General features: G+C 50.4%; 9 protein-coding genes across 9 annotated transcripts; 3 read left to right on the top strand and 6 right to left on the bottom strand.

Moving 5' to 3' along the window:
• Positions 1–131: 131 nt before the first annotated feature.
• BO94DRAFT_586431 (sterol desaturase family protein) lies at positions 132–1108 on the top strand (the record flags this gene model as incomplete). The annotated part of the gene is made up of 3 exons (XM_025615763.1): positions 132–285; positions 332–1006; positions 1056–1108. 3 exons carry the CDS (start codon positions 132–134, stop codon positions 1106–1108), a joined length of 882 nt encoding a protein of 293 aa, XP_025466888.1.
• Positions 1109–3443: 2335 nt separating this feature from the next.
• BO94DRAFT_518433 (GNAT family N-acetyltransferase) lies at positions 3444–4520 on the top strand. The gene is made up of 2 exons (XM_025610034.1): positions 3444–3951; positions 4012–4520. The coding sequence occupies exons 1-2, from the start codon at positions 3477–3479 to the stop codon at positions 4257–4259; spliced, it is 723 nt and encodes a 240-aa protein (XP_025466887.1). The 5' UTR covers positions 3444–3476; the 3' UTR covers positions 4260–4520.
• A 2191-nt stretch (positions 4521–6711) lies between these two features.
• Positions 6712–7721, bottom strand: BO94DRAFT_467768 (uncharacterized protein; the record flags this gene model as incomplete). The annotated part of the gene is made up of 2 exons (XM_025608222.1): positions 6712–7475; positions 7520–7721. 2 exons carry the CDS (start codon positions 7719–7721, stop codon positions 6712–6714), a joined length of 966 nt encoding a protein of 321 aa, XP_025466886.1.
• A 273-nt stretch (positions 7722–7994) lies between these two features.
• On the bottom strand, positions 7995–11064 carry BO94DRAFT_566585 (cytochrome P450; the record flags this gene model as incomplete). Its single annotated transcript, XM_025614569.1, has 10 exons — positions 7995–8167; positions 8222–8289; positions 8350–8559; positions 8619–8872; positions 9525–9599; positions 9646–10276; positions 10322–10451; positions 10495–10632; positions 10677–10707; positions 10751–11064. 10 exons carry the CDS (start codon positions 11062–11064, stop codon positions 8102–8104), a joined length of 1917 nt encoding a protein of 638 aa, XP_025466885.1. The 3' UTR covers positions 7995–8101.
• Positions 11065–11455: 391 nt separating this feature from the next.
• BO94DRAFT_467430 (FAD-dependent oxidoreductase) lies at positions 11456–12596 on the bottom strand (the record flags this gene model as incomplete). The annotated part of the gene is made up of 2 exons (XM_025608205.1): positions 11456–11777; positions 11830–12596. 2 exons carry the CDS (start codon positions 12594–12596, stop codon positions 11456–11458), a joined length of 1089 nt encoding a protein of 362 aa, XP_025466884.1.
• Positions 12597–13613: 1017 nt separating this feature from the next.
• On the bottom strand, positions 13614–15042 carry BO94DRAFT_536002 (MBL fold metallo-hydrolase). The gene is made up of 3 exons (XM_025611915.1): positions 14644–15042; positions 14331–14591; positions 13614–14284 (listed from the first exon to the last, which is right to left on the bottom strand). Exons 1-3 carry the CDS (start codon positions 14960–14962, stop codon positions 13704–13706), a joined length of 1161 nt encoding a protein of 386 aa, XP_025466883.1. The 5' UTR covers positions 14963–15042; the 3' UTR covers positions 13614–13703.
• Positions 15043–15167: 125 nt separating this feature from the next.
• On the top strand, positions 15168–17592 carry BO94DRAFT_493997 (flavin-containing monooxygenase). Its single transcript, XM_025609216.1, has 4 exons — positions 15168–16036; positions 16082–16335; positions 16381–16517; positions 16563–17592. The coding sequence occupies exons 1-4, from the start codon at positions 15408–15410 to the stop codon at positions 17430–17432; spliced, it is 1890 nt and encodes a 629-aa protein (XP_025466882.1). The 5' UTR covers positions 15168–15407; the 3' UTR covers positions 17433–17592.
• On the bottom strand, positions 17503–18906 carry BO94DRAFT_518414 (alpha/beta-hydrolase). The gene is made up of 3 exons (XM_025610033.1): positions 18533–18906; positions 17735–18470; positions 17503–17690 (listed from the first exon to the last, which is right to left on the bottom strand). The coding sequence occupies exons 1-3, from the start codon at positions 18828–18830 to the stop codon at positions 17513–17515; spliced, it is 1212 nt and encodes a 403-aa protein (XP_025466881.1). The 5' UTR covers positions 18831–18906; the 3' UTR covers positions 17503–17512.
• A 1570-nt stretch (positions 18907–20476) lies between these two features.
• On the bottom strand, positions 20477–22348 carry BO94DRAFT_566581 (pantothenate transporter; the record flags this gene model as incomplete). The annotated part of the gene is made up of 4 exons (XM_025614568.1): positions 21673–22348; positions 21410–21624; positions 21180–21356; positions 20477–21135 (listed from the first exon to the last, which is right to left on the bottom strand). The coding sequence occupies exons 1-4, from the start codon at positions 22077–22079 to the stop codon at positions 20477–20479; spliced, it is 1458 nt and encodes a 485-aa protein (XP_025466880.1). The 5' UTR covers positions 22080–22348.
• Between the last annotated feature and the right edge of the window lie 11 nt (positions 22349–22359).

Here is a 22359-nt window from a genome sequence, read left to right as displayed (position 1 = left end):
GTGTCGGATCAGCCCATCCGGATGTCCACTCGCTACACTCGCCCACGGTACTCCCAGGTACATATACTTGACTGGCCAAGAGCCTCGATTATCGATCAGCGATCAGAGCATGCATTCGAAGCGTGTCTAACATGGACTTTAACCTCAACTCAACCGTTGTGGCGCCGGCCACAGCCTCATATTCCGAACTTTTTGCCCTTGCCAACCAGAGCCCGAATCTGTCTTGGTTTGAAAAGGCCTGGTGGACTCATTATGCTTATTGGGACAACGACATTATCGCTACTGGTACAACTCACCTTCCTGAGTCACGAACACAATACTAATTCCGCAGGCATCATCACCTTCTTAGCCCACGAAATCCTTTACTTCGCCCGCTGCATCCCGTGGATCATCGCCGACGCCCTCCCGGGGTTGTTCCACCGATACAAAATTCAGGACAAAAAGGCGCCACCGTCGGCGAAGGAACAATGGAGCTGCGTCAAGTACATCCTGGCCATCCACTTTATTGTTGAACTTCCCATGATTGTCCTGTTCCACCCGATGATGGAGTTCTTCGGGTTGAAGTACGCCATCCCATTTCCCGATCTCAAGACTATCGCCATTCAGATCGCGATCTTTTTCTTCGTTGAAGACACATACCATTACTGGCTGCATCGGGCGTTCCACTGGGGCCCACTGTATCGTTCCATCCATCGGGTCCACCACCAGTACGCTGCGCCATTCGGTCTGACGGCCGAGTACGCCAGCCCATGGGAAACGATGCTTCTCGGCCTTGGAACCATTGGACCCCCGTTGGTCCTGGGGTCATTTACCGGCGAGGTACATCTGATGACTGTGTTGGCCTGGGTGGCTCTGCGTCAGTTCCAGGCGATCGACGCGCACTCCGGGTACGATTTCCCTTGGAGTCTGCGCCGGATTTTCCCGCTGTGGGGAGGATCCGACTGGCACGATGATCACCACCGGTATTTCCGGGGGAATTATTCCAGCTCGTTCAAGCATTGGGATGGTAAGTGACTGCCTGTATAAAGCCTCAGACACACAACTAACTGTTGCAGTCCTGATGGGAACGGTCGCTGGACCTCGCGGCAAGAAAATGCGCAAAGAGTGACTTATTCATGGATTGATGTCTATATTCTTATTACCTAATGTCTAATAATAATTTGTTGACCTGACTGATATACGAAGCCGTTGTTGAAACGTGGTAATTTCCGATCGTATGACTGCTTGACGCACGGATCACTTCCCGACGGATTGTAGGCTGCCATGCACAGTGAAATGGCTGCACAATGAAATGAGAGGGAAGACTGCAGGTCGTACCGAATGTATGTCATTCTGGAAGAAGACAAGCTGTCGGGAGCTTCTGCACCGCTTTGTGTTCCCATCTCTTGACCAATCTTCCAATTCAGACTGTATGACCTGAAAGGATGCCCCCCCCGGTCGCTCAGCGCTTGCTTTGCTGCGTCACTGGTACTTTCAAGTTCTGGTAGCTGGCATAGCAAAACACCGTTTAGAGGCGCAGGCATCCACGGCCATTCTACTCAGGAAAGTGCCTACCCAGAAGCGATCTCCCGAGTTCTATTCGCTACCACTTCGCCATATACAATGCCATAAAAAGCCCATCAATATCTACATCTTATCGACCCCCAAGGCAGTTAACAAGATCACATCCTTATGCACGAATCCACCGCCTGAGCTTCTAACCATGAGAAGCTCGACATAAAGACCGACCAGCCCTGAAGTCAGTCAGGCAGTGCATGCTCAAAATACCCACTGCAGAAGGCTGAAGTTAACCGGGTGCGTAATCATGGCCAGGACACCTCGTGGAACATGTACATGGCTGTCAAGCTGTGCTTCAGACTTCAGCGCGGTCGGCTTGTGCGATGTAGCCTCGTCGCAGGTTGCGCTTTATTGATTCCCTCTCGCCCCGAATATTTTTCACATCACTTTATCCTCTGTCTACAGCACACAGCAAGATGGCTGATCTCTCTCTCTTGGCCCCAGTCTGGCTGGCGTGGTATCGCTGGGATTGAGTGTCTTTCAAGGTCTCATAGCGTACTACGGTCAGTATAAGACATATGCAGATGAGATTCCGACGTGATCATCAGAGCAGATAGCCTGAATGGGATCCTCGGAATTTTACAACTAGAATCCGCGGATTCAGGCCGTCCAAATTCCCCATTTGCGACGCCATATGAATCAGTAGTCAGAGACAATATGTCGGCCTGCGAGAGCCGCTTGAAAAAGCTGAACCGTGTGCTCGCACAGTGTAGGAGAACACAGACTTTAGACACGTTGACGATACTGCTGATGAAGGATATACTGCGCTCATGCATATGCCTGAAAATACTGATGATACGATCGACTTATTCCCACTGTTAGCATGTGGAATGGCTGCTATCGCACGCTGCAAACATGTATCACACCAGGAATGGAAGGCCAGCTCTTCATTACTTGGCCGAGAACATCGGTGCTACCTTATACTGGGAATGCCGCTGTTTAAATACCTTACCTGAATGTTGTGCTGAGTCCTTGGGCCGCATAAGGGCCGGCTTGTGGGAAATATCCGGATGATACTACAAGATGAAGTCCCCGATCAATATTGTTGTCCATGTTCGTTCAACGGATGTTCGTCACTAACACGTCTTCTTCATGGCTTTGATCGTGGCCTTAAGTTCATAGACACCTTTGAATCACTATCACGGATTTGGTGGCCGAAATTGAGGCAGACATCCGTGAGATATATATTCCTCTACTAGGATGTGTACAAGGCCACTAGCGAGAGAGAATGGAGACAGTGCCTGAACGCCAGTCAGTTGCAAATCAGGAGTATAATGATCGAGTGCGAAGATTGGTGTGATATTGGATGACTAGCAGCAAGATTCATGATGCTGTGGATGTGTTATCTTACTTTCGGGTTATTATCCTCTTTCGATATGCCACGTGCCATTGATGATTCCGCAGGATTCAACTAACCCGACTTGTCTAGAGCCGCCGGATGGATGTAGATAAGTATTTATTATTGATGCACACTAGATACCATTCTGCAGAGCGATAGCCTCCCTTTAAATCACAAATAATTCTAAAAATCCATCGATTCCTCATGCAGATACTAACCCTCTACCTCCTACCTCCTACTTACCTCCACTACATCACCACCCACAATCCCATCTCTATCCCACCCCGTAAAAATAAGCACTACCAACAACAAACAGCCTCACCGACACTTCCGATCCCCGGGATAAGCATAAGCACAAGCACCAGCACCAAGAGACCACCTGTCTTTATGAAACCTTATATACCCCTCTCCCCTTGCCCCTCTATTCCCCTAATACTTCCCCCAACCCAATTCTATACACCCACTCTTCATCAACCCCTACCTCCACCTCCACCCCAAACCAAAACCAAAAATGTCCCCAAATCTAAAATACCACCTCACCCCCGCCCACCCAACCCACTCCCCCACGCTATCCCGCACCATGATCCTCTCCCGCCTCACAGACCCGCACTGGTCCTTCCTCTTCATCGACCCGAACCCTGAAACCATAATCTCCGCCACGGAAAGACGTCTCCCGCATACCATTTCCACAGCGAGAGATGCAAGAAGACATGAGGTTGCTGTCCTCGATCATGACCCCACCAAATCGGAAACAGAAACGGAAAACGGGAATGGTAAGGAAGAAAAAGAAGAGAAAGTAATAGGCTACGCACGGTGGACACTCCCCCCCTCCCTCGCCAAACGCGGGGACGTATGGCTTTCTGCGCAGGTTGTTGAGCCTACGGATATCCAGACAGCATTATACAAGGAAGCCTATGACGCCGCTAGCGATGCCAAGGGTCGAGTCCCGGGGATGAAAGATACCGGACTTCTCGAATATCGCAGTTCACCACTCGAAGTCGCCGAGGAGAAGCTTCTAGCGCCTGGGGGTGTCGTTAATGGGGAGGAAGTCCTGAGTATATACCCCCCTTGATCCATAACCAACTGCCAATAACTAACAAATGATGGACATAAAGCATTGGAATACCTAACCACCCACCCTGATTTCTGGCACAAGGGTATTGGCAACGCGCTAGTGAAAAGCGGCACGGACGTTGCGGATAAATACGGACTCAAGACCTATGTGATGTCGGAGCCGGCGGGGTTGAAGGTGTATTTGAAGAATGGGTTTAGGGTTGTGGATGAGGTGGGGGTGGATTATGGGGCGTTTGGGGGGGTCGATGTGACGAGGCATTATTTTTTGGTTAGGGAGCCGGCGGTTTAGGATTTTGGAGGGGAGAAGGGGGTTGATGGGTTGGGATTGGATGGGTATATAATGGTTTTTGTTTATTTGAAAAGGGGTATGTCTATTATGATATCTGGTAGAGAAACAGTGGGAGGAGGGGGGTATGCTTTTATGAGAGTGATGTGATGTATGTTGCTATGGCGGTGTTCCTTGTGGGGATCTTAGTTAGTTGTTTTCTTCATATTGTTCTTCTTTTTTTATTGTATGTATATAATAATCTATGTGCCTGTGGTTGACGTGCTGAAAGCTAGGAGTGATTATCCCAGGTTGTGATTTGTCTAGTGGTGATGACTGAAGGTGATAGTTGTTAACTCTGAGTTTGGATAATGTATGGTTCTGGGGGTGTGGATAAATCTAGAACGGTTTACTTGAACTGACAATTGCGGCTATTGAACGGTAATCTCAGAATAGTAGCTGTAGGTTGGTAGCATACGTCATAGGCAGATCAGATGTGCAGATAGCAAACCCGGAGAAACCCCGGCCGGAAAACAACTCCTGCTTACTGCGTCTACGGATGACTGAATAATCTCCCGCCCGGCGTTGAAACAGGGAAGTGGGTATTGAGACATTTCATGCCGTCACGGATTCACAGTTCACAGCAACGTGCAATCTGTTTCATGCTGGCTATCTCTGCTATTAGACGAGGAGTACTGTGTAGGGTTCACTGTGGCATACGCGTGGCTCACAATCAAACTTTGATTGAACCTCACTTGGATACCTCGTGGTGGCGGCAGCAGTGGCAATCGGCTTACCGCACGGACGGCAAATAGAAGCTCATGGAACAATGGAAGCCGAGACTTCCGGAAAAAGATCGGCATGAGGTCAGCTTACACCCGGCCGTGTTGCAACGGATATAAACGGGTATTAACTCCGGATATATTTCAGCTCAATCATCACTTCCTCAGTCACCACGAGGTAAATAGCTGTTATCTTGACAGATATCTCAGCATCGCAGCATAGAGAATGTTATCACATCATACCCAAGTTGCGATCTGTTCAACTTTGTCGAAACCGTCGCTGCAGCTCCTGTCAGCATCTTATTCTTAACTCCGTAGCGGGGCGGCGCTTAGCGTACCGTGTCCATGGATCACAGCCGGATGATGGAACTCGCCCGACAGAATGTCCAATGAACCAGAAACGTGCTCCAATTTGCCCCATTGTTGAAAATTCAACCCCTGATCAGTAATCGTACCATACCCAACCCTCAGACAGGTTGCCATGGTGGTTGCCTCCAGGTACATTCTCGGCAGCAAACCGACGGCTGTATACCGTCGATCCACACTCGCAGCATGGTTTCAATTCTCCACTGTCATCCAAGTCATCAAATTCAAGTGGATCGCTGATTTCGATTGCTAAGCATCTTGTCCTCGTTGCGATGTCAATCCAAGTCTGCCAGTTCTTATATAAAGGGTGAGTACCCCCGGAGAATCAACCATCAACAATACCCCGTGTTACCCCTTGGATTTACCCGTGAATAAAATGGCTGCTTCCGATTACAAATTTGAAGGCTGGATGGGCCTGGACGCCTCGTCCGTCAAGGGCAACATGGTCTGGCAAGGCTTCGAGCCCAAGCCTTGGGAGGAAACCGATGTCGACATCAAGGTCTCCCACTGCGGTATCTGCGGATCCGACTTGCACACTCTCGGCAGCGGATGGGTATGTTTCCTCGATGCACCAAGTATGCACGAGTACTAACAGATTCAGGGCCCCACCATGTACCCCTGCTGTGTTGGTCACGAAATCGTCGGTGTCGCTGTTCGCGTCGGCTCCCAGGCCGAGGGTGACATCAAGGTTGGAGACCGTGTCGGTGTTGGTGCTCAGAGCGACTCTTGCCGCAGCCGCAACGGTGACTGCGAGGAGTGTGCTGCTGGCCTCGAGCAGTACTGCCGCCACGGCATGGTTGGCACCTACAACGGCGTCTACCAGAACGGTGGCAAGTCCTATGGTGGATACTCCCTCTACCACCGCTCTCCCTCTCGCTTCGTCATCAAGATCCCCGACGGAATCTCCTCTGCCCACGCCGCCCCTATGCTTTGCGGTGGTATCACCGTGTTCTCTCCCCTGAAGCACTACGGCTGTGCTCCCGGCAAGCGCGTCGGTATCATCGGTGTTGGTGGTCTCGGTCACTTCGGTATCATGTTCGCCAAGGCTCTGGGTGCTGCCAAGGTTGTTGGTATCTCCCGCAAGGCCAACAAGAAGGAGGATGCTCTCAAGCTCGGTGCCGACGAATACATCGCCACTGACGATGATGCCGACTGGGCCAAGAACAACGCCCGCTCTCTTGATCTGATTGTCTCGACCGTTTCCTCGTCCAAGATGCCAATGTCCGACTATGCCGCTCTTCTCGACCTCGACGGTAGCTTCGTCCAGGTCGGTGCCCCCGAGGACGGCGCCCTTACCATCCCCGCTTTCTCTCTGATCGCCAAGCGTCTCAAGCTGGGAGGTTCCCTGATCGGAGGCCCCAACGAGATCCGCGAGATGCTCGAGTTGGCTGCCCAGAAGAACGTCCGCCCTTGGATCGAGGAGCGCCCCATGAAGGAGGCCAACCAGGCCATTGTGGACATGAACGCTGGCAAGGCCAGATACCGCTACGTTCTGAGCAACGAGCTGTAAGCATATAAAATAATCTGTATATAGACGAAGTGACGTACCTTAGACTTTCAAATGCACGAACTGTGTATTCTTTTTCTGCAACTGTGACTGTTTGACCGAGTTTCCATGAACCATCTTCAATATCGTTCATAGATGGTAGAGCGTCCGCGCCTAGGGAATGCTTGACGCGCCAGCCTGAAGCATTCCACTCCTCTCTCCGAGCACTGACATCCTTTCCCTCTTTGACAATTGTCGTGGCTGAACCTTTCGGGCGGCTATGAACCTGCAGTTGGCGCAGAGCCAGATACGTGCCCCAGATTCTTCCAATAAAGGTCCTCTCAACTTCAACCTCTTCTCCCTCGTCAAGGGGCTGTTCCTTTGACTCGAGAACCCACGAAACACCCTTATGGCCCTCCGGTCCATCCCTAAACTTCAGTTCTCGCCAGACCTCTTCATACTGCGCCACCGGACACCCAGGGAGATCAGCTCGAGGCATCTCCCCCTCCTCTAGATCATCTCCATTAGGAAGCGAAGAAAAGGTGCCGCAGTCGACCGCATCAAATGAGTTTCTACAATCAAGCTCGTGGGTGAATGCCACCCGACCTACTCATGTTAGTTCCGTCGCAGAGACATGGAGATATACATACTAGAATCCTTGTCATCAACAACACGCCGACCCGCAATCGCCCAATCAATACCCCCAGACTCTTTGTCCACGCGCAAGTCGACATACCATCCCGCGACCGACATCACGATAGTGTCGGTGTTTTCAAAGGCGGGCTCGGGGACCCATCGTAGGGAAATGCGCGTGGAAAGGCGGCATTGCGAGGGATGGTTTTCTGAGGCCATTTTGCAGTTAGGGGGATGGAAAGTGTAGGTTATTTGGACTGTGGGAGGTGATGAGGGAAGAAAGGGACAGATAAGGACCTTGGGTGACGGGTTTGATTAGGCCGACGCTATCTCGGATTACCCCGCACGCGTCGGCCGAGCCACTGCTGTGACAACAAAACAGCCTGCCGCTTGCTGTATTCGAAGAACATCTATCTTTATTTATATTTTGAGGAGACATTTTCTAATCCTTCTATATTCTATACGATTCACAATATAGATAGATGTAACACTACCAATTGATGATGCCCATGTTGACTATTCAGTCACAAGAAAAGAGACTTTTCCGAGGATTCCCTTATCCCCCAAATGTACCCTTCTAACCCAAAATTTTAATTATCTTATGCTGTATCCTCAGAACTCCCCGGTGAATCCACAAAAGTCGTTGAATTCCAATCATCAGCCATCTACCCCCATTAGCCATCATCCCCAACACACCCACCAACATAAGAAAAACTCACATTCCACGCATCAATCCTCAAAAAACTCATATTCCCCGTCTCTCCAACATTCGTAAGAACTCCCACCGCTAACCCCAGTCAGCCTACTCTCATCCCATCCCAACCCCCCAAAAAGCAAGAGAACATACCAACAACATCATTCAACCAATAATACCTCCTACTCCCCGTTTCAAACACCAACCTGAGATGCAAGTTCCCACTGGGCGCTTTCGGCCCCGACGTCTGAATAAAGATATTCTCTCCGTCATTGGTTCGGAGGTTGTATCGGGTATCGGCGCTGAAAATTCCCGTTTGGGGGTCGACGAGGCCCCAGTCTGCGCCGACGGGGAGGATTTTGCCTGGTATTGAGGTTAGTGGTGATTTTGGGATGGGGTTGGGGGAGGGGAGCGAATGGTACCGGAGAGACGAGGACCAGTGAAGTTTCCGCCTACGATGGGGATTGTGCGTCGGATGCCGTGTGGTCCGGGGGAGTTCATGAGGGTGGATTCGCATTGGACGTAGGCTGTGTAGAGGAAGGTGAGGGAGGGTGGGGAGGGGGTGGTGGAGGCGGAGGTGGTTGTGGGGAGTGTGAGAAAGGTGAGGAGGAGGGTTTGGAGGGTTGAGGTGGTCCAGTTTGAGATGGAGGAGAGGCGCATGGTGGTGTGTAGTATTCTTGATAAATTTATGTGGAAGGCGTAGTTGTTGTATACATCGAGATATGTGAAGGGAAATTCGAAGGTGTTTATATCCCAGGTGAAATGATGAACCTCGGTCCCAGGTCCTGTGTAGTGTACTATTACAAGTAGATACATTTGGAAAAGGGGGTTGAGATGCAGATCATACGGACCAAGTGCCGGTAAGTGAGGCCGAGAATTACTCCGCTTATTGTTCTAAGAGTGCTTGCCGAATGGAGATGTCCACAACGTGATGATAAAAAGAGCACTTCTAATAGGCAGGAAATGTTCCCACGAAGTCATTAAGTCTACGGCAGTGCTCTAAGGCTCCTATCAATTGTCCTCTGTTTGAATTGATGCTTCAGTTCAGTTGAAATAGATCGTAGAGTCATCAATATCCACTGCCGATCTATTTACCCCGCATTCTATGTAGGATAATGAACCCATCACCGCCCTGGGATCGGCCCCTGTTGGGCAAATTCCACGTCTCCCATGAAGAGGATCAGCAGGGTTACATCATCAAGATGGTTGCAGGGGATAAGTCCATGTGTTAAAATTATGCTTCCACTCGAGGAGTGAATATCAGCTTGCAAGTCTCTCCCTTAGGTCGAGAAGCGATGATCTGATCGTCAATCTCCATGGAGCCGCACATATCGGGTGCCACCGTCGTTCGGAACCGAGAATAAACCTCTTGAAGCAGAATCTTCATTTCAATCATTGCCAGACTGTCGCAATCAGATACGAGTACCACAATGAACACAGGTAACTTACTTTCGCCCAGCACATCCCCTGCCTCCAGTACTGAATGCGAAGAACAGTCGGTTGCGCTCATTGTGACCTTCCTCTTCCATCCACCTGTCAGGATTAAATCGGTCTGGGTTCGGAAACACATTTTCATCTAGACGATGCACAGTGTACGGTTGACAGCTGACAATTGTTCCCTCGGGAATGAGCTTTCCATCAATTCTTCTGCCTCCGCTCGGAACATAGCGAGGAAACGACATCGGAATTGGTGGTGCGCAGCGCAGCGCCTCTTTTATCACAGCATCCAGATATGGCAGACGGTCAATAGACATATCCTCAGGCGCAGAGCAAAGCTCTTTGTATAGTCGTTCTTGGAAGTGAAAGTTGTGCGGTTGCGACAACTCCCACATCAGAAAGCACAGACCATCGCCAGTCGTATCAATGCCGGCCGCCATATGATCCTTGCATTCGGCTGCTACTTGTGACAACGAAAGGGATGTATCCTTTCTCGTGAGACGAGCAATCAAGCTGTATTCCTCCGGATCAGTTTGAGCAGTCACTCTGTGGACATACTCGTTGGCTCTCAGAGCGCGACGAGGCAACAGCCACGAAGGGAAATATGGTGCCAGCTGGGGCAGATAATAATGCAGCAGGTTTTCTGTACTGGTCAGCGAGCCTTCGGGCTTTATAATGGTTGACCTACGCTGCAAACTGTGATGGTATGTCAGTTCTTGCATCAGATCAAAGTCCTCTTGATTACTCAAAGACTTTAATCCAGCAGGACTGAACATGAAGTTTGTTACGCAGTCAAGTGCATAACAATGAAGATAAACCTGTTCATGTTAGCTGGAAGTAGTACCAGAACGATCAACATACGTAAACATCCACACTCAAAGCTGTCACACATTTGGTTACAAATGCTTTGGCATTGTCTCGAATAGCCGACACATGATGCTCTCGCATAATGTTCGACATGGCATACCGATCGGCCAGCTGCCGCTTTCTTTCACTGTGCTTCAAGGTGTCAGCTGGTGATTTCAACATATGAAAAGACTAACCCCTTGTTTGTCAAGTGTAGAAAACATAGTCCTGGACGTGTTAGTATATTCCCGCCTCCGAAGGACGCACATACTTGATTCCAAACTGCCGAAACAGGTCGTAAAACTCCGTCTTGTCGTACCCACTGCCACCAGATGCGTAGATTTCTCGAATGGCATCCAGACTCGCAAAGGAAACTTCATTTGGTGCTATTCGGACGACAGGTCCATACTCTTTGTGAAGCCGATGGATGAATATACGACGACTGGCCGAAAATTCATGGTACTTTATGGCCAAACTTGTGAAATTGGTGCACCACGGACCAGGAAGCTTGAGAAGGGGGCTCGATAGTCGCTGGTAAAGCAATATGCAGAAGGAAAAAATGCCGATGCACCAGAGTGTTATCATTGTTCGCTGTTCAGTCACTGCAATTAAACTGGGCAAAGTTCAAGGGATGCATATGGGTCAGAGTCATATCTTAAGAAGGATAGGGTGAGGGTGAAGAATGCGCTATCCTCAAAGGGAAGCAGGAGGAGATTGAATTAAAACTCGAGATAAGTACCGAGTAATCCGAACTTTGTTATTGGATTGTGCGGTACTGATTGGCAAAGGATGAGACTAGTATTACTTTCATGGCGCAGGGTAATAGCGGTCGCTCTCCCAGCTGATAAGATGCCATGCGTGACCACTATCCACATGTCGGGTCACAGCGGTTGCCGTCTCGATAGAGAGTGGAACCTGCAGTGCTAATACTCAATTTGACTTGATAAGACCCTCAATAACACAGCAACCCGGTACATTAGGTCTCCGTAACGAAGCGCTGGACACGTTTCGCAATTCCCCAACTAAGCTTGAAGCCGCTTGGACCTGCCCCATAGCAATGGATAACTCGAATCCATTTTTGCACATTGCTCATTCCATTCTCCGAGGTGTCTTGGAACGCCAAATCTTCTCGTTCTAGCCGCAGTCCACCCTGCCGCATAGGGCGACGAGCGATATACACTTGACGAATGTCGAGACCGTGATTGGTATCGTCGAGGCGATTCTCTACCAATTCCGGGCAGAGCCTGACAGCCCTAGAAACAATTGACGCTGTCGCGGCGTCCGAGACACAATGTGACCTAAGAAATCAGCATACGAATCGCTTCGCCGATCGCAGTTGGACCAACTCACCAGTTCCGTGGCTCTTTAGTCCCCCCTATGATAGTTCCGCCTCCAAGAGGGCGAGGAATAATGACAGTTGTCGACCCGTCGGCCCAGTGATGACTGATGGTCTTTTCACATGGGTTAGACACGGTGATAAACTGGCCGCGCGACGGGAAAGAATTTAGATCGTTGAGACCCCGACCGCTGGCATTGATGACTGCGACGACTTCATGATTGCCACCACCCAAGCTTTCTTTGCCTATGAAGACAGCCTCCTCAATTGCTGCCAGCTTTGCGCGTATGAACCTGACGCTATACTCCTCAGCCATACCTTTCAACCACTTCAGGTAGACAGGAGAGTTTAGAACCCAGGCCGTATAGGTGACTCCAAGCTTAACCGACTCATACTGGGCCGGCAGCTCAGATGGAGAAAGTACCCGGAACCCTGGCCAAGAGGCGTATCCATTCTCTCCAACAAGTTTATTATCAAAGTACGCAGGGTCGGCAGTATCAAAGTATTCAACAGCAGGGATGAATTCGATGCCTGCCTCGGGATGTCGGCCCGCCAAATCTTGCAATTCTCTGTAGGTTTCCCGCATCAGTTCCTGCTCGAGACGATCCTTTGGTTTGCTTGCTGGTACGGGCCGAAAGTGAGATCCCGCCCATGGCGATGCGTAGTCGATGTCGTAATCGCCTGGGAGATCTCGTGCGACCACGGTAACTGGGTGGCCTTGACGGGCCAGTCGCACGGCACAGCTGAGTCCTATGACCCCGGCACTACCCCCGTTAGCCATGGCTCGCGACTTGAGGATATACGAACCCTATTATGACAATATTGCCTTTTGACATGGTGCGGATGTTATCTGTCAATGGTGTGTTTGTTGAAAGCAATTGCAATGTGGTGAGGTGTCTTCGGGCTCGGTGTCTGAATTGAGGAGCGGTATCGAATGACAGATCTGCATGACTCATCGGCTTCATCTAACCAACCACGCCGTATACTGAGAATGAGATATCTTCAATGGAATAATAGAATGCGGCCATACATCAGAATATTGTAGACTTGGATTCTTCGGATGTAGGTGTCTCGCATTTGGACAATTCGCTCTTTCAAAACGAGGTCCAGAAGACATGGCGTATAAAATATCAAAGCTTGCCACTAGTCATTCAGGTTATTAGCATTGGATGCTATACACCTAATGAATAATGCAAAGACCACGGTTTGCGGGATATTGAATTCGTAGAAAGTGAAACTTGCCAGGCCTCCGACCCATCACATGAGTTGCAAGATCTGAACATGTCCCGTAAGTAAACGAAGTCATTGACGATAATCCATCACGATAATCGTCCAAGTGCACACAGATAACCGTTGACATTGCCAAGTAGCAGAGAAACTTGAGATTGTAGACAGACAATGGCCCTATCCACCGCAAACCTTTCTCCATTACATTCGATGGCCAAGTCGCTGTACTTTTCGGTTTTTTCAAGGTCATGAAGTGGAGACGGACGAACTTTACTAGATGACATCTTGAGTTGCTTTGACTGGCGTTTTTGTGAGATTGGGAAGATTGACAGGGACGCTAAGCACGGAATCGGAGTTCAAAAGGAGTAGAGGGGGGTATGGAAGATCGTAGGCCAGTAGAGAGCCGGTCCTGTGCCAGCGGTATTCACTTCAGTTTCACTAGCCTTGCCACATGCCTGATTTTGACGGATGCACCTTCTCATGGAGTCTTTATCACTCGATAATTCTCGTTTACATCATGCTATCATGCACTCCCTCACATTGAATCTCTTCACTTGTCTATTGATCTGTCTAATATGTGTGTCTCAATAATCTAAGACTGGGGCTTCTATCGTCATATAAATGCGGCATGTCGATCCGTCTTTACAGTGACAAAATCTCTTCACGTTCGACGAAGCGTCTCTACTGCCTCTTCCCAGACCTTGCCCTCCCGCCAGTAGCCTTCGACGAGTGGTTTCCTACCTGGATGACCAGCCCGTGGTAGCTCATTGACCCATCCCCAGCGAATCTTCTCCTTCCATCCCTTTTCCTTCCACGCGTTGAGGTCAGAGGAAGGCGAGTCATTCAACGTTGGCAAATGCCGCAGCAATTCCGTGTCATGCGCGATACATATCAAAACATCCGGAGAGGATTCAAACTCCAAGAGCTTGGTTACCGTTTGCTGAGCAAGCTGTGGGTCGGTAAAAGCGGTTGCTTCGTAACTGGACACCTCGTAGAACGGCGTCTGACTCTGGTCAGATTTGACTCTAGGGTGGTGATCCGAGAAGAGTCTACAAGGGCATGGTGCTGGGAAGAATGAGTCCTCGTCTAGTGACTCCTTCGGGATGTGGGTTGGAAAAGGCAAATTGACGTTTGGCCTGATGACTCCGGGAAAGTGACAGATGTCGCCACCAAGGAAGAGGAAGGTATCCGCCGTCGTCCGAGCAAGACCACATAAATGGCCAACGCAATGTCCGGGGGTGTCTAAAAAGTAAGTCACCTTCTTGTTAACCGCATCCACCTTACTTACCAAGTAGGTAGAAAGAGCCGTCTCCGAAGAAATCATGCGCGCGAAACCCTCCAATCTTTAATCCATCCGCGAAGTTTGGCTCAACCAAGTCCCTCCCTACAAATGCGTCCGCCGGAACAGGCGAGTAAGGGTCATCTGGGAAGCCAGGTAGCAAACGCGGCTCGGCCTTGAACCCTGGACCAACATACAGCGATGTGGACGGGGGAAAGAGAGCAACATTTCCGATATGATCCCAGTGATAATGAGACCAAACAATCGATCCTATAGGTCAGGTAAACGTCAATCCAGTGATTCCGAGTAAGAAATCTCGCACCTATGTCGCTCAGAGGAATACCACTCTCAGTGAGAACTTCACTAACGTCCTTGTCGATTCTGGCCGACGGCATGCCTTGATCGAAGACCAGCCGGACCGCATCGGGGAGATTCCAGTAATCCTTTCGCGTCCCGAGGTCAAACATGACCTTTTGATTGGTTCCTTCATGCTCGATGAGAAATGCGACATCTGTGAGGTTCAAAATTTCATGGCCAGCCTGCACAGGTTGTACGAGTACCTCGCTCCTAACTGTCATCAATGTCGTGGTGTCAACTAGGCGCACCCGGACAGTACGGTCGGACTTGGGGAATCCGAGCATTTTGCCGATAGACTCGGACTTCTGATTAATTCAATCAAGTAATAAGAAATGGTCAGGCTGTATGCATGCGCTGAGGATATCCGACGCTATAAGATCCTGTCGAGGGGAGCAATAGCCGACACCCGTCCACAACGCATTGGCTCACGCGGGCCGCGACCATCGGCTTAGTCTCCGACCGGGCTTCCATCCCCTCACTTTCCCCTCACGCTGATTTGCAGCATCCATGGAACCCACCCTTGGTTCTCTGCTAGTCTGATTCTTGATAGCCAGACGCAAGGGTCCTCGGTGAAGCCCAGCATGACAACCTTCACATGATAAGCCTGGCTGGCAGGGATGATAACAGGACGGAAGATGACAGATTATATATTTGCACCCCGTTGTCCGTCGCACACAAAAACCAGCTAATCACAATCTTCTCCATACCAGACATACTTTTAACCCCAACATGGGCTCCATCGATCCAGTCCCAGAATCAAACCCAGTGTTCGAAAAATATGGCTTATCCAGCCACCTCCGTCTCGGAAGCAACACTCCTGGCCCTCATCCATCGTCTCAAACCCGACCAGTCCATCATCCAGAATGGGACAAGGCATCCGATCGTGGATATGTTGTCTCTGACCATCTCATCAATGAGCCACCACCGGATAAGCCTTTCAAAATCGTCATGTTGGGAGCTGGAGCAGCCGGGATCGACTTCCTCCACTACGCTCCGTCCGCCTTTGCAGGGCTGGACGTAGAAATCGCCTGCTACGAGAAAAATGCAGATATAGGCGGTACATGGTACGAGAATCGCTATCCAGGATGTGCATGCGATGTGCCGAGTATTGCTTATTCGTTTCCGTGGCGCGCGAATCCGAATTGGTCGAGCTTTTATTCCAGCGCAAAGGAGATTTGGGAATACTTAAAGCAGATTGTCGTCGAGGAGGACATGTTGAAGTACATCCAACTCAACACTCGTGTAGTGTCGGCGATATGGAATGAGGCAAAAAGCAAGTGGGTGGTAAGGTTGCAACGGGACACGACTGAGTGGGAGGATGAGTGTGATTTGTTCCTCAACGGATCTGGATTCCTCAAGTTCGTACCCTGCTTCCCATAGTCACTTTTACTGACGAATGACAGTTCATGGAAATGGCCGGATACTCCGGGTTTGCACTCGTTCAAAGGGGATCTGTTCCACACCGCGGCTTATCCGGAGGAATTCGACCTCAAAAACAAGAGGGTAGCAGTGATTGGGTCCGGCAGTTCAGGTATCCAACTCGCTGCCTCTATTCATAACGAGGTGTCGCACTTGTATACCTGGGTGCGCAGCCCAATCTGGATTACCTCTGCTTTCGCACAGCGCTTCTCTGGGAAGGACGGGCAGAACTTTGACTGTAAGTTGTCATCCACCATAGTTGGACGGCCCATAACATTTGCAGACACCCCCGAGCAGAAGATTGATTTCGACCATGATCGCGAAAAGTACCATCGGTACAAAAAGTCCATTGAGCACGAGTTGAATCAGCGGTTCAAGCTTGCACTCCGCAACACGGCGGAATCCGATGAAGCCAATGCTGTATGTCCCCAGAAAAGCATCTAGAGCATCATTGACACTGTCCAGTCCTCATACAAGAATATGTGCGACAAGCTCGCATCAAAACCAGACGTTAGGGATGCGATCATTCCAAAGAACTTCAATGTCGCCTGTCGGCGCCCAACCCCGGGCAACGGCTACCTTAGGACCCTGGCCTCTGATAAAACCACCGTGTTCACTGAGCGGATCCAGGCCATCACACCTGCAGGCGTGATTGACTCTGCAACTGGGATCGAGCATCCGGTGGACGTCATCATCTGTGCCACAGGGTTCGATACATCGTACCGACCGCGTTTTCCCATTATCGGCCTAAATGGTACGAATCTGTCCGACAAGTGGGCAACCCTCCCCACCAGCTACTTGGCCATTGGGGTCGACGAGTTTCCAAATTATTTCACCTACTCAGGCCCCTATGCCCCGACTGGCCACGGGTCCATCCTACCTATTATCTCCCACTTGACGCACCACTTCATCCAAATCGTCAAACGCATGCGTAAGGAACATATCCGACGACTGAGTCCAAAGTCATCCGCTGTGCGAGACTTCGTCGAGCATGCTCACACATTTCTCCCGCGAACCTGTTGGTCAGATCCGTGCTCCAGCTGGTTCAAACAGGGCCGGACCGACGGCCCAGTCGTCATCTGGCCAGGGTCTCGACTGTCATTCTTCGAGGCACTGAGGACGCCTACACTGAGTGACTATGATATTGAGTACTGGAGTGGGAATCGGTTTGGGTATCTGGGGTCGGGCTTCCTTGATGCCGAATTCACTGGTGGCAACGTTACCTGGTACCTGGACCAGTACTCGGATAACGAGGCATGGATGAAGCATGGAGTTCGGTACGATACGGAAAGGAATGAGTTTGCCTACGTGAGTGAACAAGCACTTCGTAAGTGACACAGCTATTGCGTCTCGGATCCAAACACATACTATCCAATAACAGACAAGCAATCAGACTATCAATTCAGCTCTTCAACTCATGCACCAGGATATGGATCTCTTCCCCGGGCGGGCGAATCCCAGCCAGGACCAAGACCCAGAAACCATCTGATTCCCTCCACGATGTCCTCATCCCATTTCACACACGTAGGCAATTCATTTATCCGTCGGAAGTCATGGGGCAATCCGGGATAAATCCGACATTGAACCGGAACCCTATCACTATCAGCAAAGCCCCAATATAATAAAAATAAACCTACCCACAGGCCTCCAGTCTGTCTCTCAGCTTTAGGCCCTGATCTCTGAGCAAGCTCTGCCCCGTAATTAGGACACCTGTTTTTGGCAACCCCTCATACTTCGTGAGGCTATTGAGCACATACTCCGGACTCTGCACGTCATAAATAGCCAGCTTTCTGCAAAACATGAGATGCAAAGCTTGAGGCCAAATGGGGGCATCTATACCCTGCTCTCCAGAAATACCCATGCCCTCTGCATCCATATATGGCAACCGGGGGCTACAGAGCATCAACCCAATAATTGTCAAACCCCTCTGCATCCCTTCGTCGAAGACTAAGTTTGAGAACACCGCCAAGTGAAGTGCCAGCGCTGCCCCAGCGTCCACCCCACCAACGATGACATGGGTAACGTCGCCCCCGAACATGATATCAGTATTACGCTCCAAGTACTCATAGGCGTCCCAGGCATCCTGGTAGGCAGCCGGGTGTGGTGCCTCTGATGTAACACGGTATCCGACACTAATGACGATTACGGGGCAGTCTGCTTCCTCGAGCTGGGCAACCATGCGCACACAGGTCGCATCTTCGGTGTCCAGATTGCCTGCTAGGAAGCCACCGCCGTGAAAGTGGACATAGAGGGGGAGGGGAACACCGTGGTATTTGGTGTTTTTGGGTCGATAGGCTCTAATGGTGAACTTATCATCGGGGTCTCCTTCTCTCTGGATAGCACATTGACTTATATCAACACGGTATTCGAGCCCTACGGATAAACCAGGGTGTTAAGTATCGAACAGGCAGGTTCGGAAAGAGAGCAGTACACACCATCAGCCTCCAGAGTCTGACGGGAGGACTTTTCCCAAGCTTTATTGATGTCTTGTTGTATTCTCTCGTCCGGGAGAATCGCATTTTCCGGGAACGATGGGATCGGTAAGCGTATACCGTTATCGATGCAGTAACGAGTCCATTCCTCGACCGGGCCATAGAGATTATCGGGATGCATCTTGGGGTTGTCCACTCTGTTTGATGGATACGAGCCGGAGGTACCGTTTTCGAGGCAGTAACGAGCCCATTGCTCGGCTGAGTACTGAAAAGGAGCGGGGTGCATTCTGAGGTCGGACATGATGTTTGATGGTTAGACAGGTCCCGCGTTCTCATTGGCTCTTCGAATATACTGTCAGGTGATCTAGATATCGCCAGTACTCACCGCTTCGGCCTCTTTGAAAAGAAGGGGGGTCTGGAGGGGGTACTCCCCCAATATATATTCAGTTAGTTCTGTACATGGTACCGTATTCTAAGTTACTTGCCTAGGCCCTTATAATTCACTTGTTCAAACCACATAACTGTGTTTTATGCTACCTAACCGGGTCCTTTGAAAGTGCTTCATCATGGAGTCTTTAAATATAGTACTTTATCAAGCCCTCCACGGCCGTTCACTCAATCTTTGACCACATGATTCTAAATTCGCGTTGCGCGATGCCTACTGAGGCGCTTTGTAACGCGGCCTGGACCTAGTAGCAATAACAAACACATTGCCTTTTTATTCTTATATATGGCCCTAGCATGATCCATGTGGCTCAAGACAAAGAACCGTTCCTTGGGAGATACTCAGCCATACAGTTCATTCTTTGTCTATCCAATGGAGACTTAATTACCGCTTGGGATTTGCCACTTTCTTTGTTTGTATCCACGCCTTTGTGAGTGAACCATGTTACTCCAGCGGTCTAGCCAGACCAGATACCCAGTAGGGATAATCCAACGGGAGACAGGGAGACTCCCTCGGACGGTTCCTAAAATAGACTCCTACTGGCGGCTTCCATACCATAATGACTAGATATCTGGAATATACCACAATGCTACTGAAACCATCCTCCCATCAACCATATCTCCATTAGGGAACTTCCGAAATACGAGAGTCTCGAACGGTATAAACACCTCACAATTACTCCTGAAACTTATCATCGCTTCTACCATCCTCATACATCCCCTCATACCTCAATCTGATACCTCCCTCATACCTCCACCTCCACCTCCATCAACCCCCTCCACCACCTCCAAAAAACAAAATACAGAACCTGCCAATCACCCACCAAAATGTCCCCAACCACCCCGTTTTCTTTCCTCAAGAATAGTACTACCACCACCACCGAAACCCCCACCAAACCCTCCCGCACCACCCCCAACCGGCACGCAGAACATCCAAAACCAACCCTTCATTCCCTCCCCACAAACCCAACCCCGACTTCTCTCCCACCCGGCTTCTTCCCCCGGTACTTCTTCTCCCCCTTGTGTGTTCGTCAACATCCATCAATCACACGACGGGAATCGTTCACCCCGCCGCCGCCGCCTACGCCGGCTCTTACTCCGTTGGTGGGATCGCCGGTTCTTGTTCCGGTGGCGGTGGGGGGTGAGTTTGGGGGGGTGGGTGCGGGGGAGGGGTGGGGATTTAGGATGGGATTTGGCAGGGGGGTTTAAAGGGGGACTGAATTGGGGTGGTGGTGGGGGGTGGGGTTTTTGGTAAGGGGGAGGGGGGAAGCAGTGGCGGGGAAAAGTTCTTTGATTTGATTTGATCTTATTTTTTGGGTAAAATTGAATGGTGAGATGTTATGGTATGTTTGGATTGAGTAGAAAAAATGGTGGTGTGAAATTGATACTTGAGTTGATATGGTTTTCTATAGGTGATGATTCTCGTATTTGGCTATTATCCGTGTTCTTGTGCTTTGTAGGATTGCGCATTGGTATAGGGAGGGGTGTAGGTATACTGGATCACTATACGCCCACCTCAGTCGAGTGCACATTTACAGGTGTATCCACTGGCTTTCCCTGCTCGTCCTCTCGTGGAGTATCTTGTTCCTCGGTGAGGAGGCCAGTAGTTGGCGTTCTCCCGATGATTCCCCGTGCTGTGTCCCTCTTCTCTAGGTAGGCGATAAGTCCTATAAACGGGAGTGTCAGCGCCCCGGTGACCAAGCTGGCAATATACCCCTTTCTAAAATTCGGGGCATCCGTGGCAGGGTAGAAGATCAAAGGCCACCAGGTGACAAAGGCAAAGTCAAAAGAGTTCATGAACCCGGTGGTGATAGCCCGCAGCTGGAAGTCATGGGCCGTGACGTCGGCCATCCACGAGTACCACACGGCCTGGGGGGCGAAGGTGGTGCCGAGGAGGTAAAAGGCGAAAAAGTAGCCTGCATCGGTGGATGGAGTGGACACGAGAATTGCGGAGCCGATAACGAATGTTAGTCCGATGGCGATGGATACCTCCCAGCGCGATTGCAGTTTGTCAGAGATGGCTGCGTACACGACGGTGCCGAGAATGGCGGTTGCATGGATGACGGTCGGGTAGTTGTTTTGTTGGATCGTTGTGTATCCCCGAGAGGCTAGCCAGTAAGCCATAACATTGTTTTGCAGCATTTGTACACTGAGAGAGTAGACTGCAGGGCGTTAGAATGGATTGTATGGGGGTTGGCAGACCCACGCATGAAGATGAATGGCAAGAGCCAGAATTGCCAGCTGAGCAAGACTCGCTTGAATACTGTCCGATCCCAAGTCTTTTTGGACACGGTGCCCAGTCGAGTCGCGGCGTGTTCCTTTTGCTCCTCGGTCAAATACCATGCTGCGCGGTGTGCTGGAAGATCCGGAATAAAGACCCAACCTGATTCACCTGTCAGCTTCGTCTCTTCGAGAAGCGTGCAGCGTGCAGCCTACCAAACAGCGCAACTGGGACCGTCATCACCGAGACAATGATAAAGATCCATTTCCACGCAGGAAGACCACCCTTTCCCGCCAACGTCGCCAGCAGTCCTGCCTGAATCCAGCTACCGGACATGGTCCCCAGCTGGCCAAGAACGCAGAATACAGCCGCGCGGATGCCGAGCTCCGACTTTTTGTACCACGAGCCGAGAATGAACTGGGCACCAACACTATTGACAGTGAGAATGCTGGATTACTCTACTCTGCAGTCCACTTACTATGCAATGGCTGAGAATCCTCCCTCAATCGCGTTCAATAGAATCACCTGCCAGGCACGGGTCATCTTGTATGTGATCAAGGTCAAGATACTCCAGGTAAGATTGGCAGCGACAAAGACGTATTTGGGCCGCGCCACAGTGAGCAAACTGGTCCCTGGCATTTGAAAGACCGCGTAGACGACCAGATACGCCGTGTTCATGTAGTTATACTCTTTCCCCTCAAATCCCAGCGCCTCCTTCATGCCACTGATATAGGCGGAGGAATAGCTGGCTCGGGTGATGCCGAAGAGAAACCAAATGAGAGAGAAGTAAGGGAGCAGGGTCACGTCGAGTTTGGCCAGCAGTGCTCGATCTTTGGGGTCAGGGCCCCAAAGCCAGATCGCAAGCCTGGTTTGAAGTGAAGCCATTTCGGGTTTTTTTGAGAACCACAACGAGAGAATTCTGGCTTTGGTTATCACTTTCCTTAATGTAGAAAGTGTCGGAGATGCTGAAGGCGAGAGATCTTGCAAAGTGGCACTGATGATTCTGCTGCATGTCGCACAAGCCTGAACCACCAGTTTCACGACTCAAATTGAATCAAGTGAGTATCTGGAAGAATAAGAGGTCCAGGATGTCAGACGCTAGTGCTCGGAGATGATGAAACTCGACCGGTGAATGGTGAGATGGCGGACTGATAAGCAACTGCGG

Source organism: Aspergillus sclerotioniger, assembly GCF_003184525.1.
Source record: "Aspergillus sclerotioniger CBS 115572 chromosome Unknown BO94scaffold_16, whole genome shotgun sequence".
Classification (NCBI taxonomy): Eukaryota; Fungi; Ascomycota; class Eurotiomycetes; order Eurotiales; family Aspergillaceae; genus Aspergillus; species Aspergillus sclerotioniger.
The sequence above is the reverse complement of the archived record's forward strand: the minus strand, read 5'-3'. Positions and strand labels throughout refer to the sequence as shown.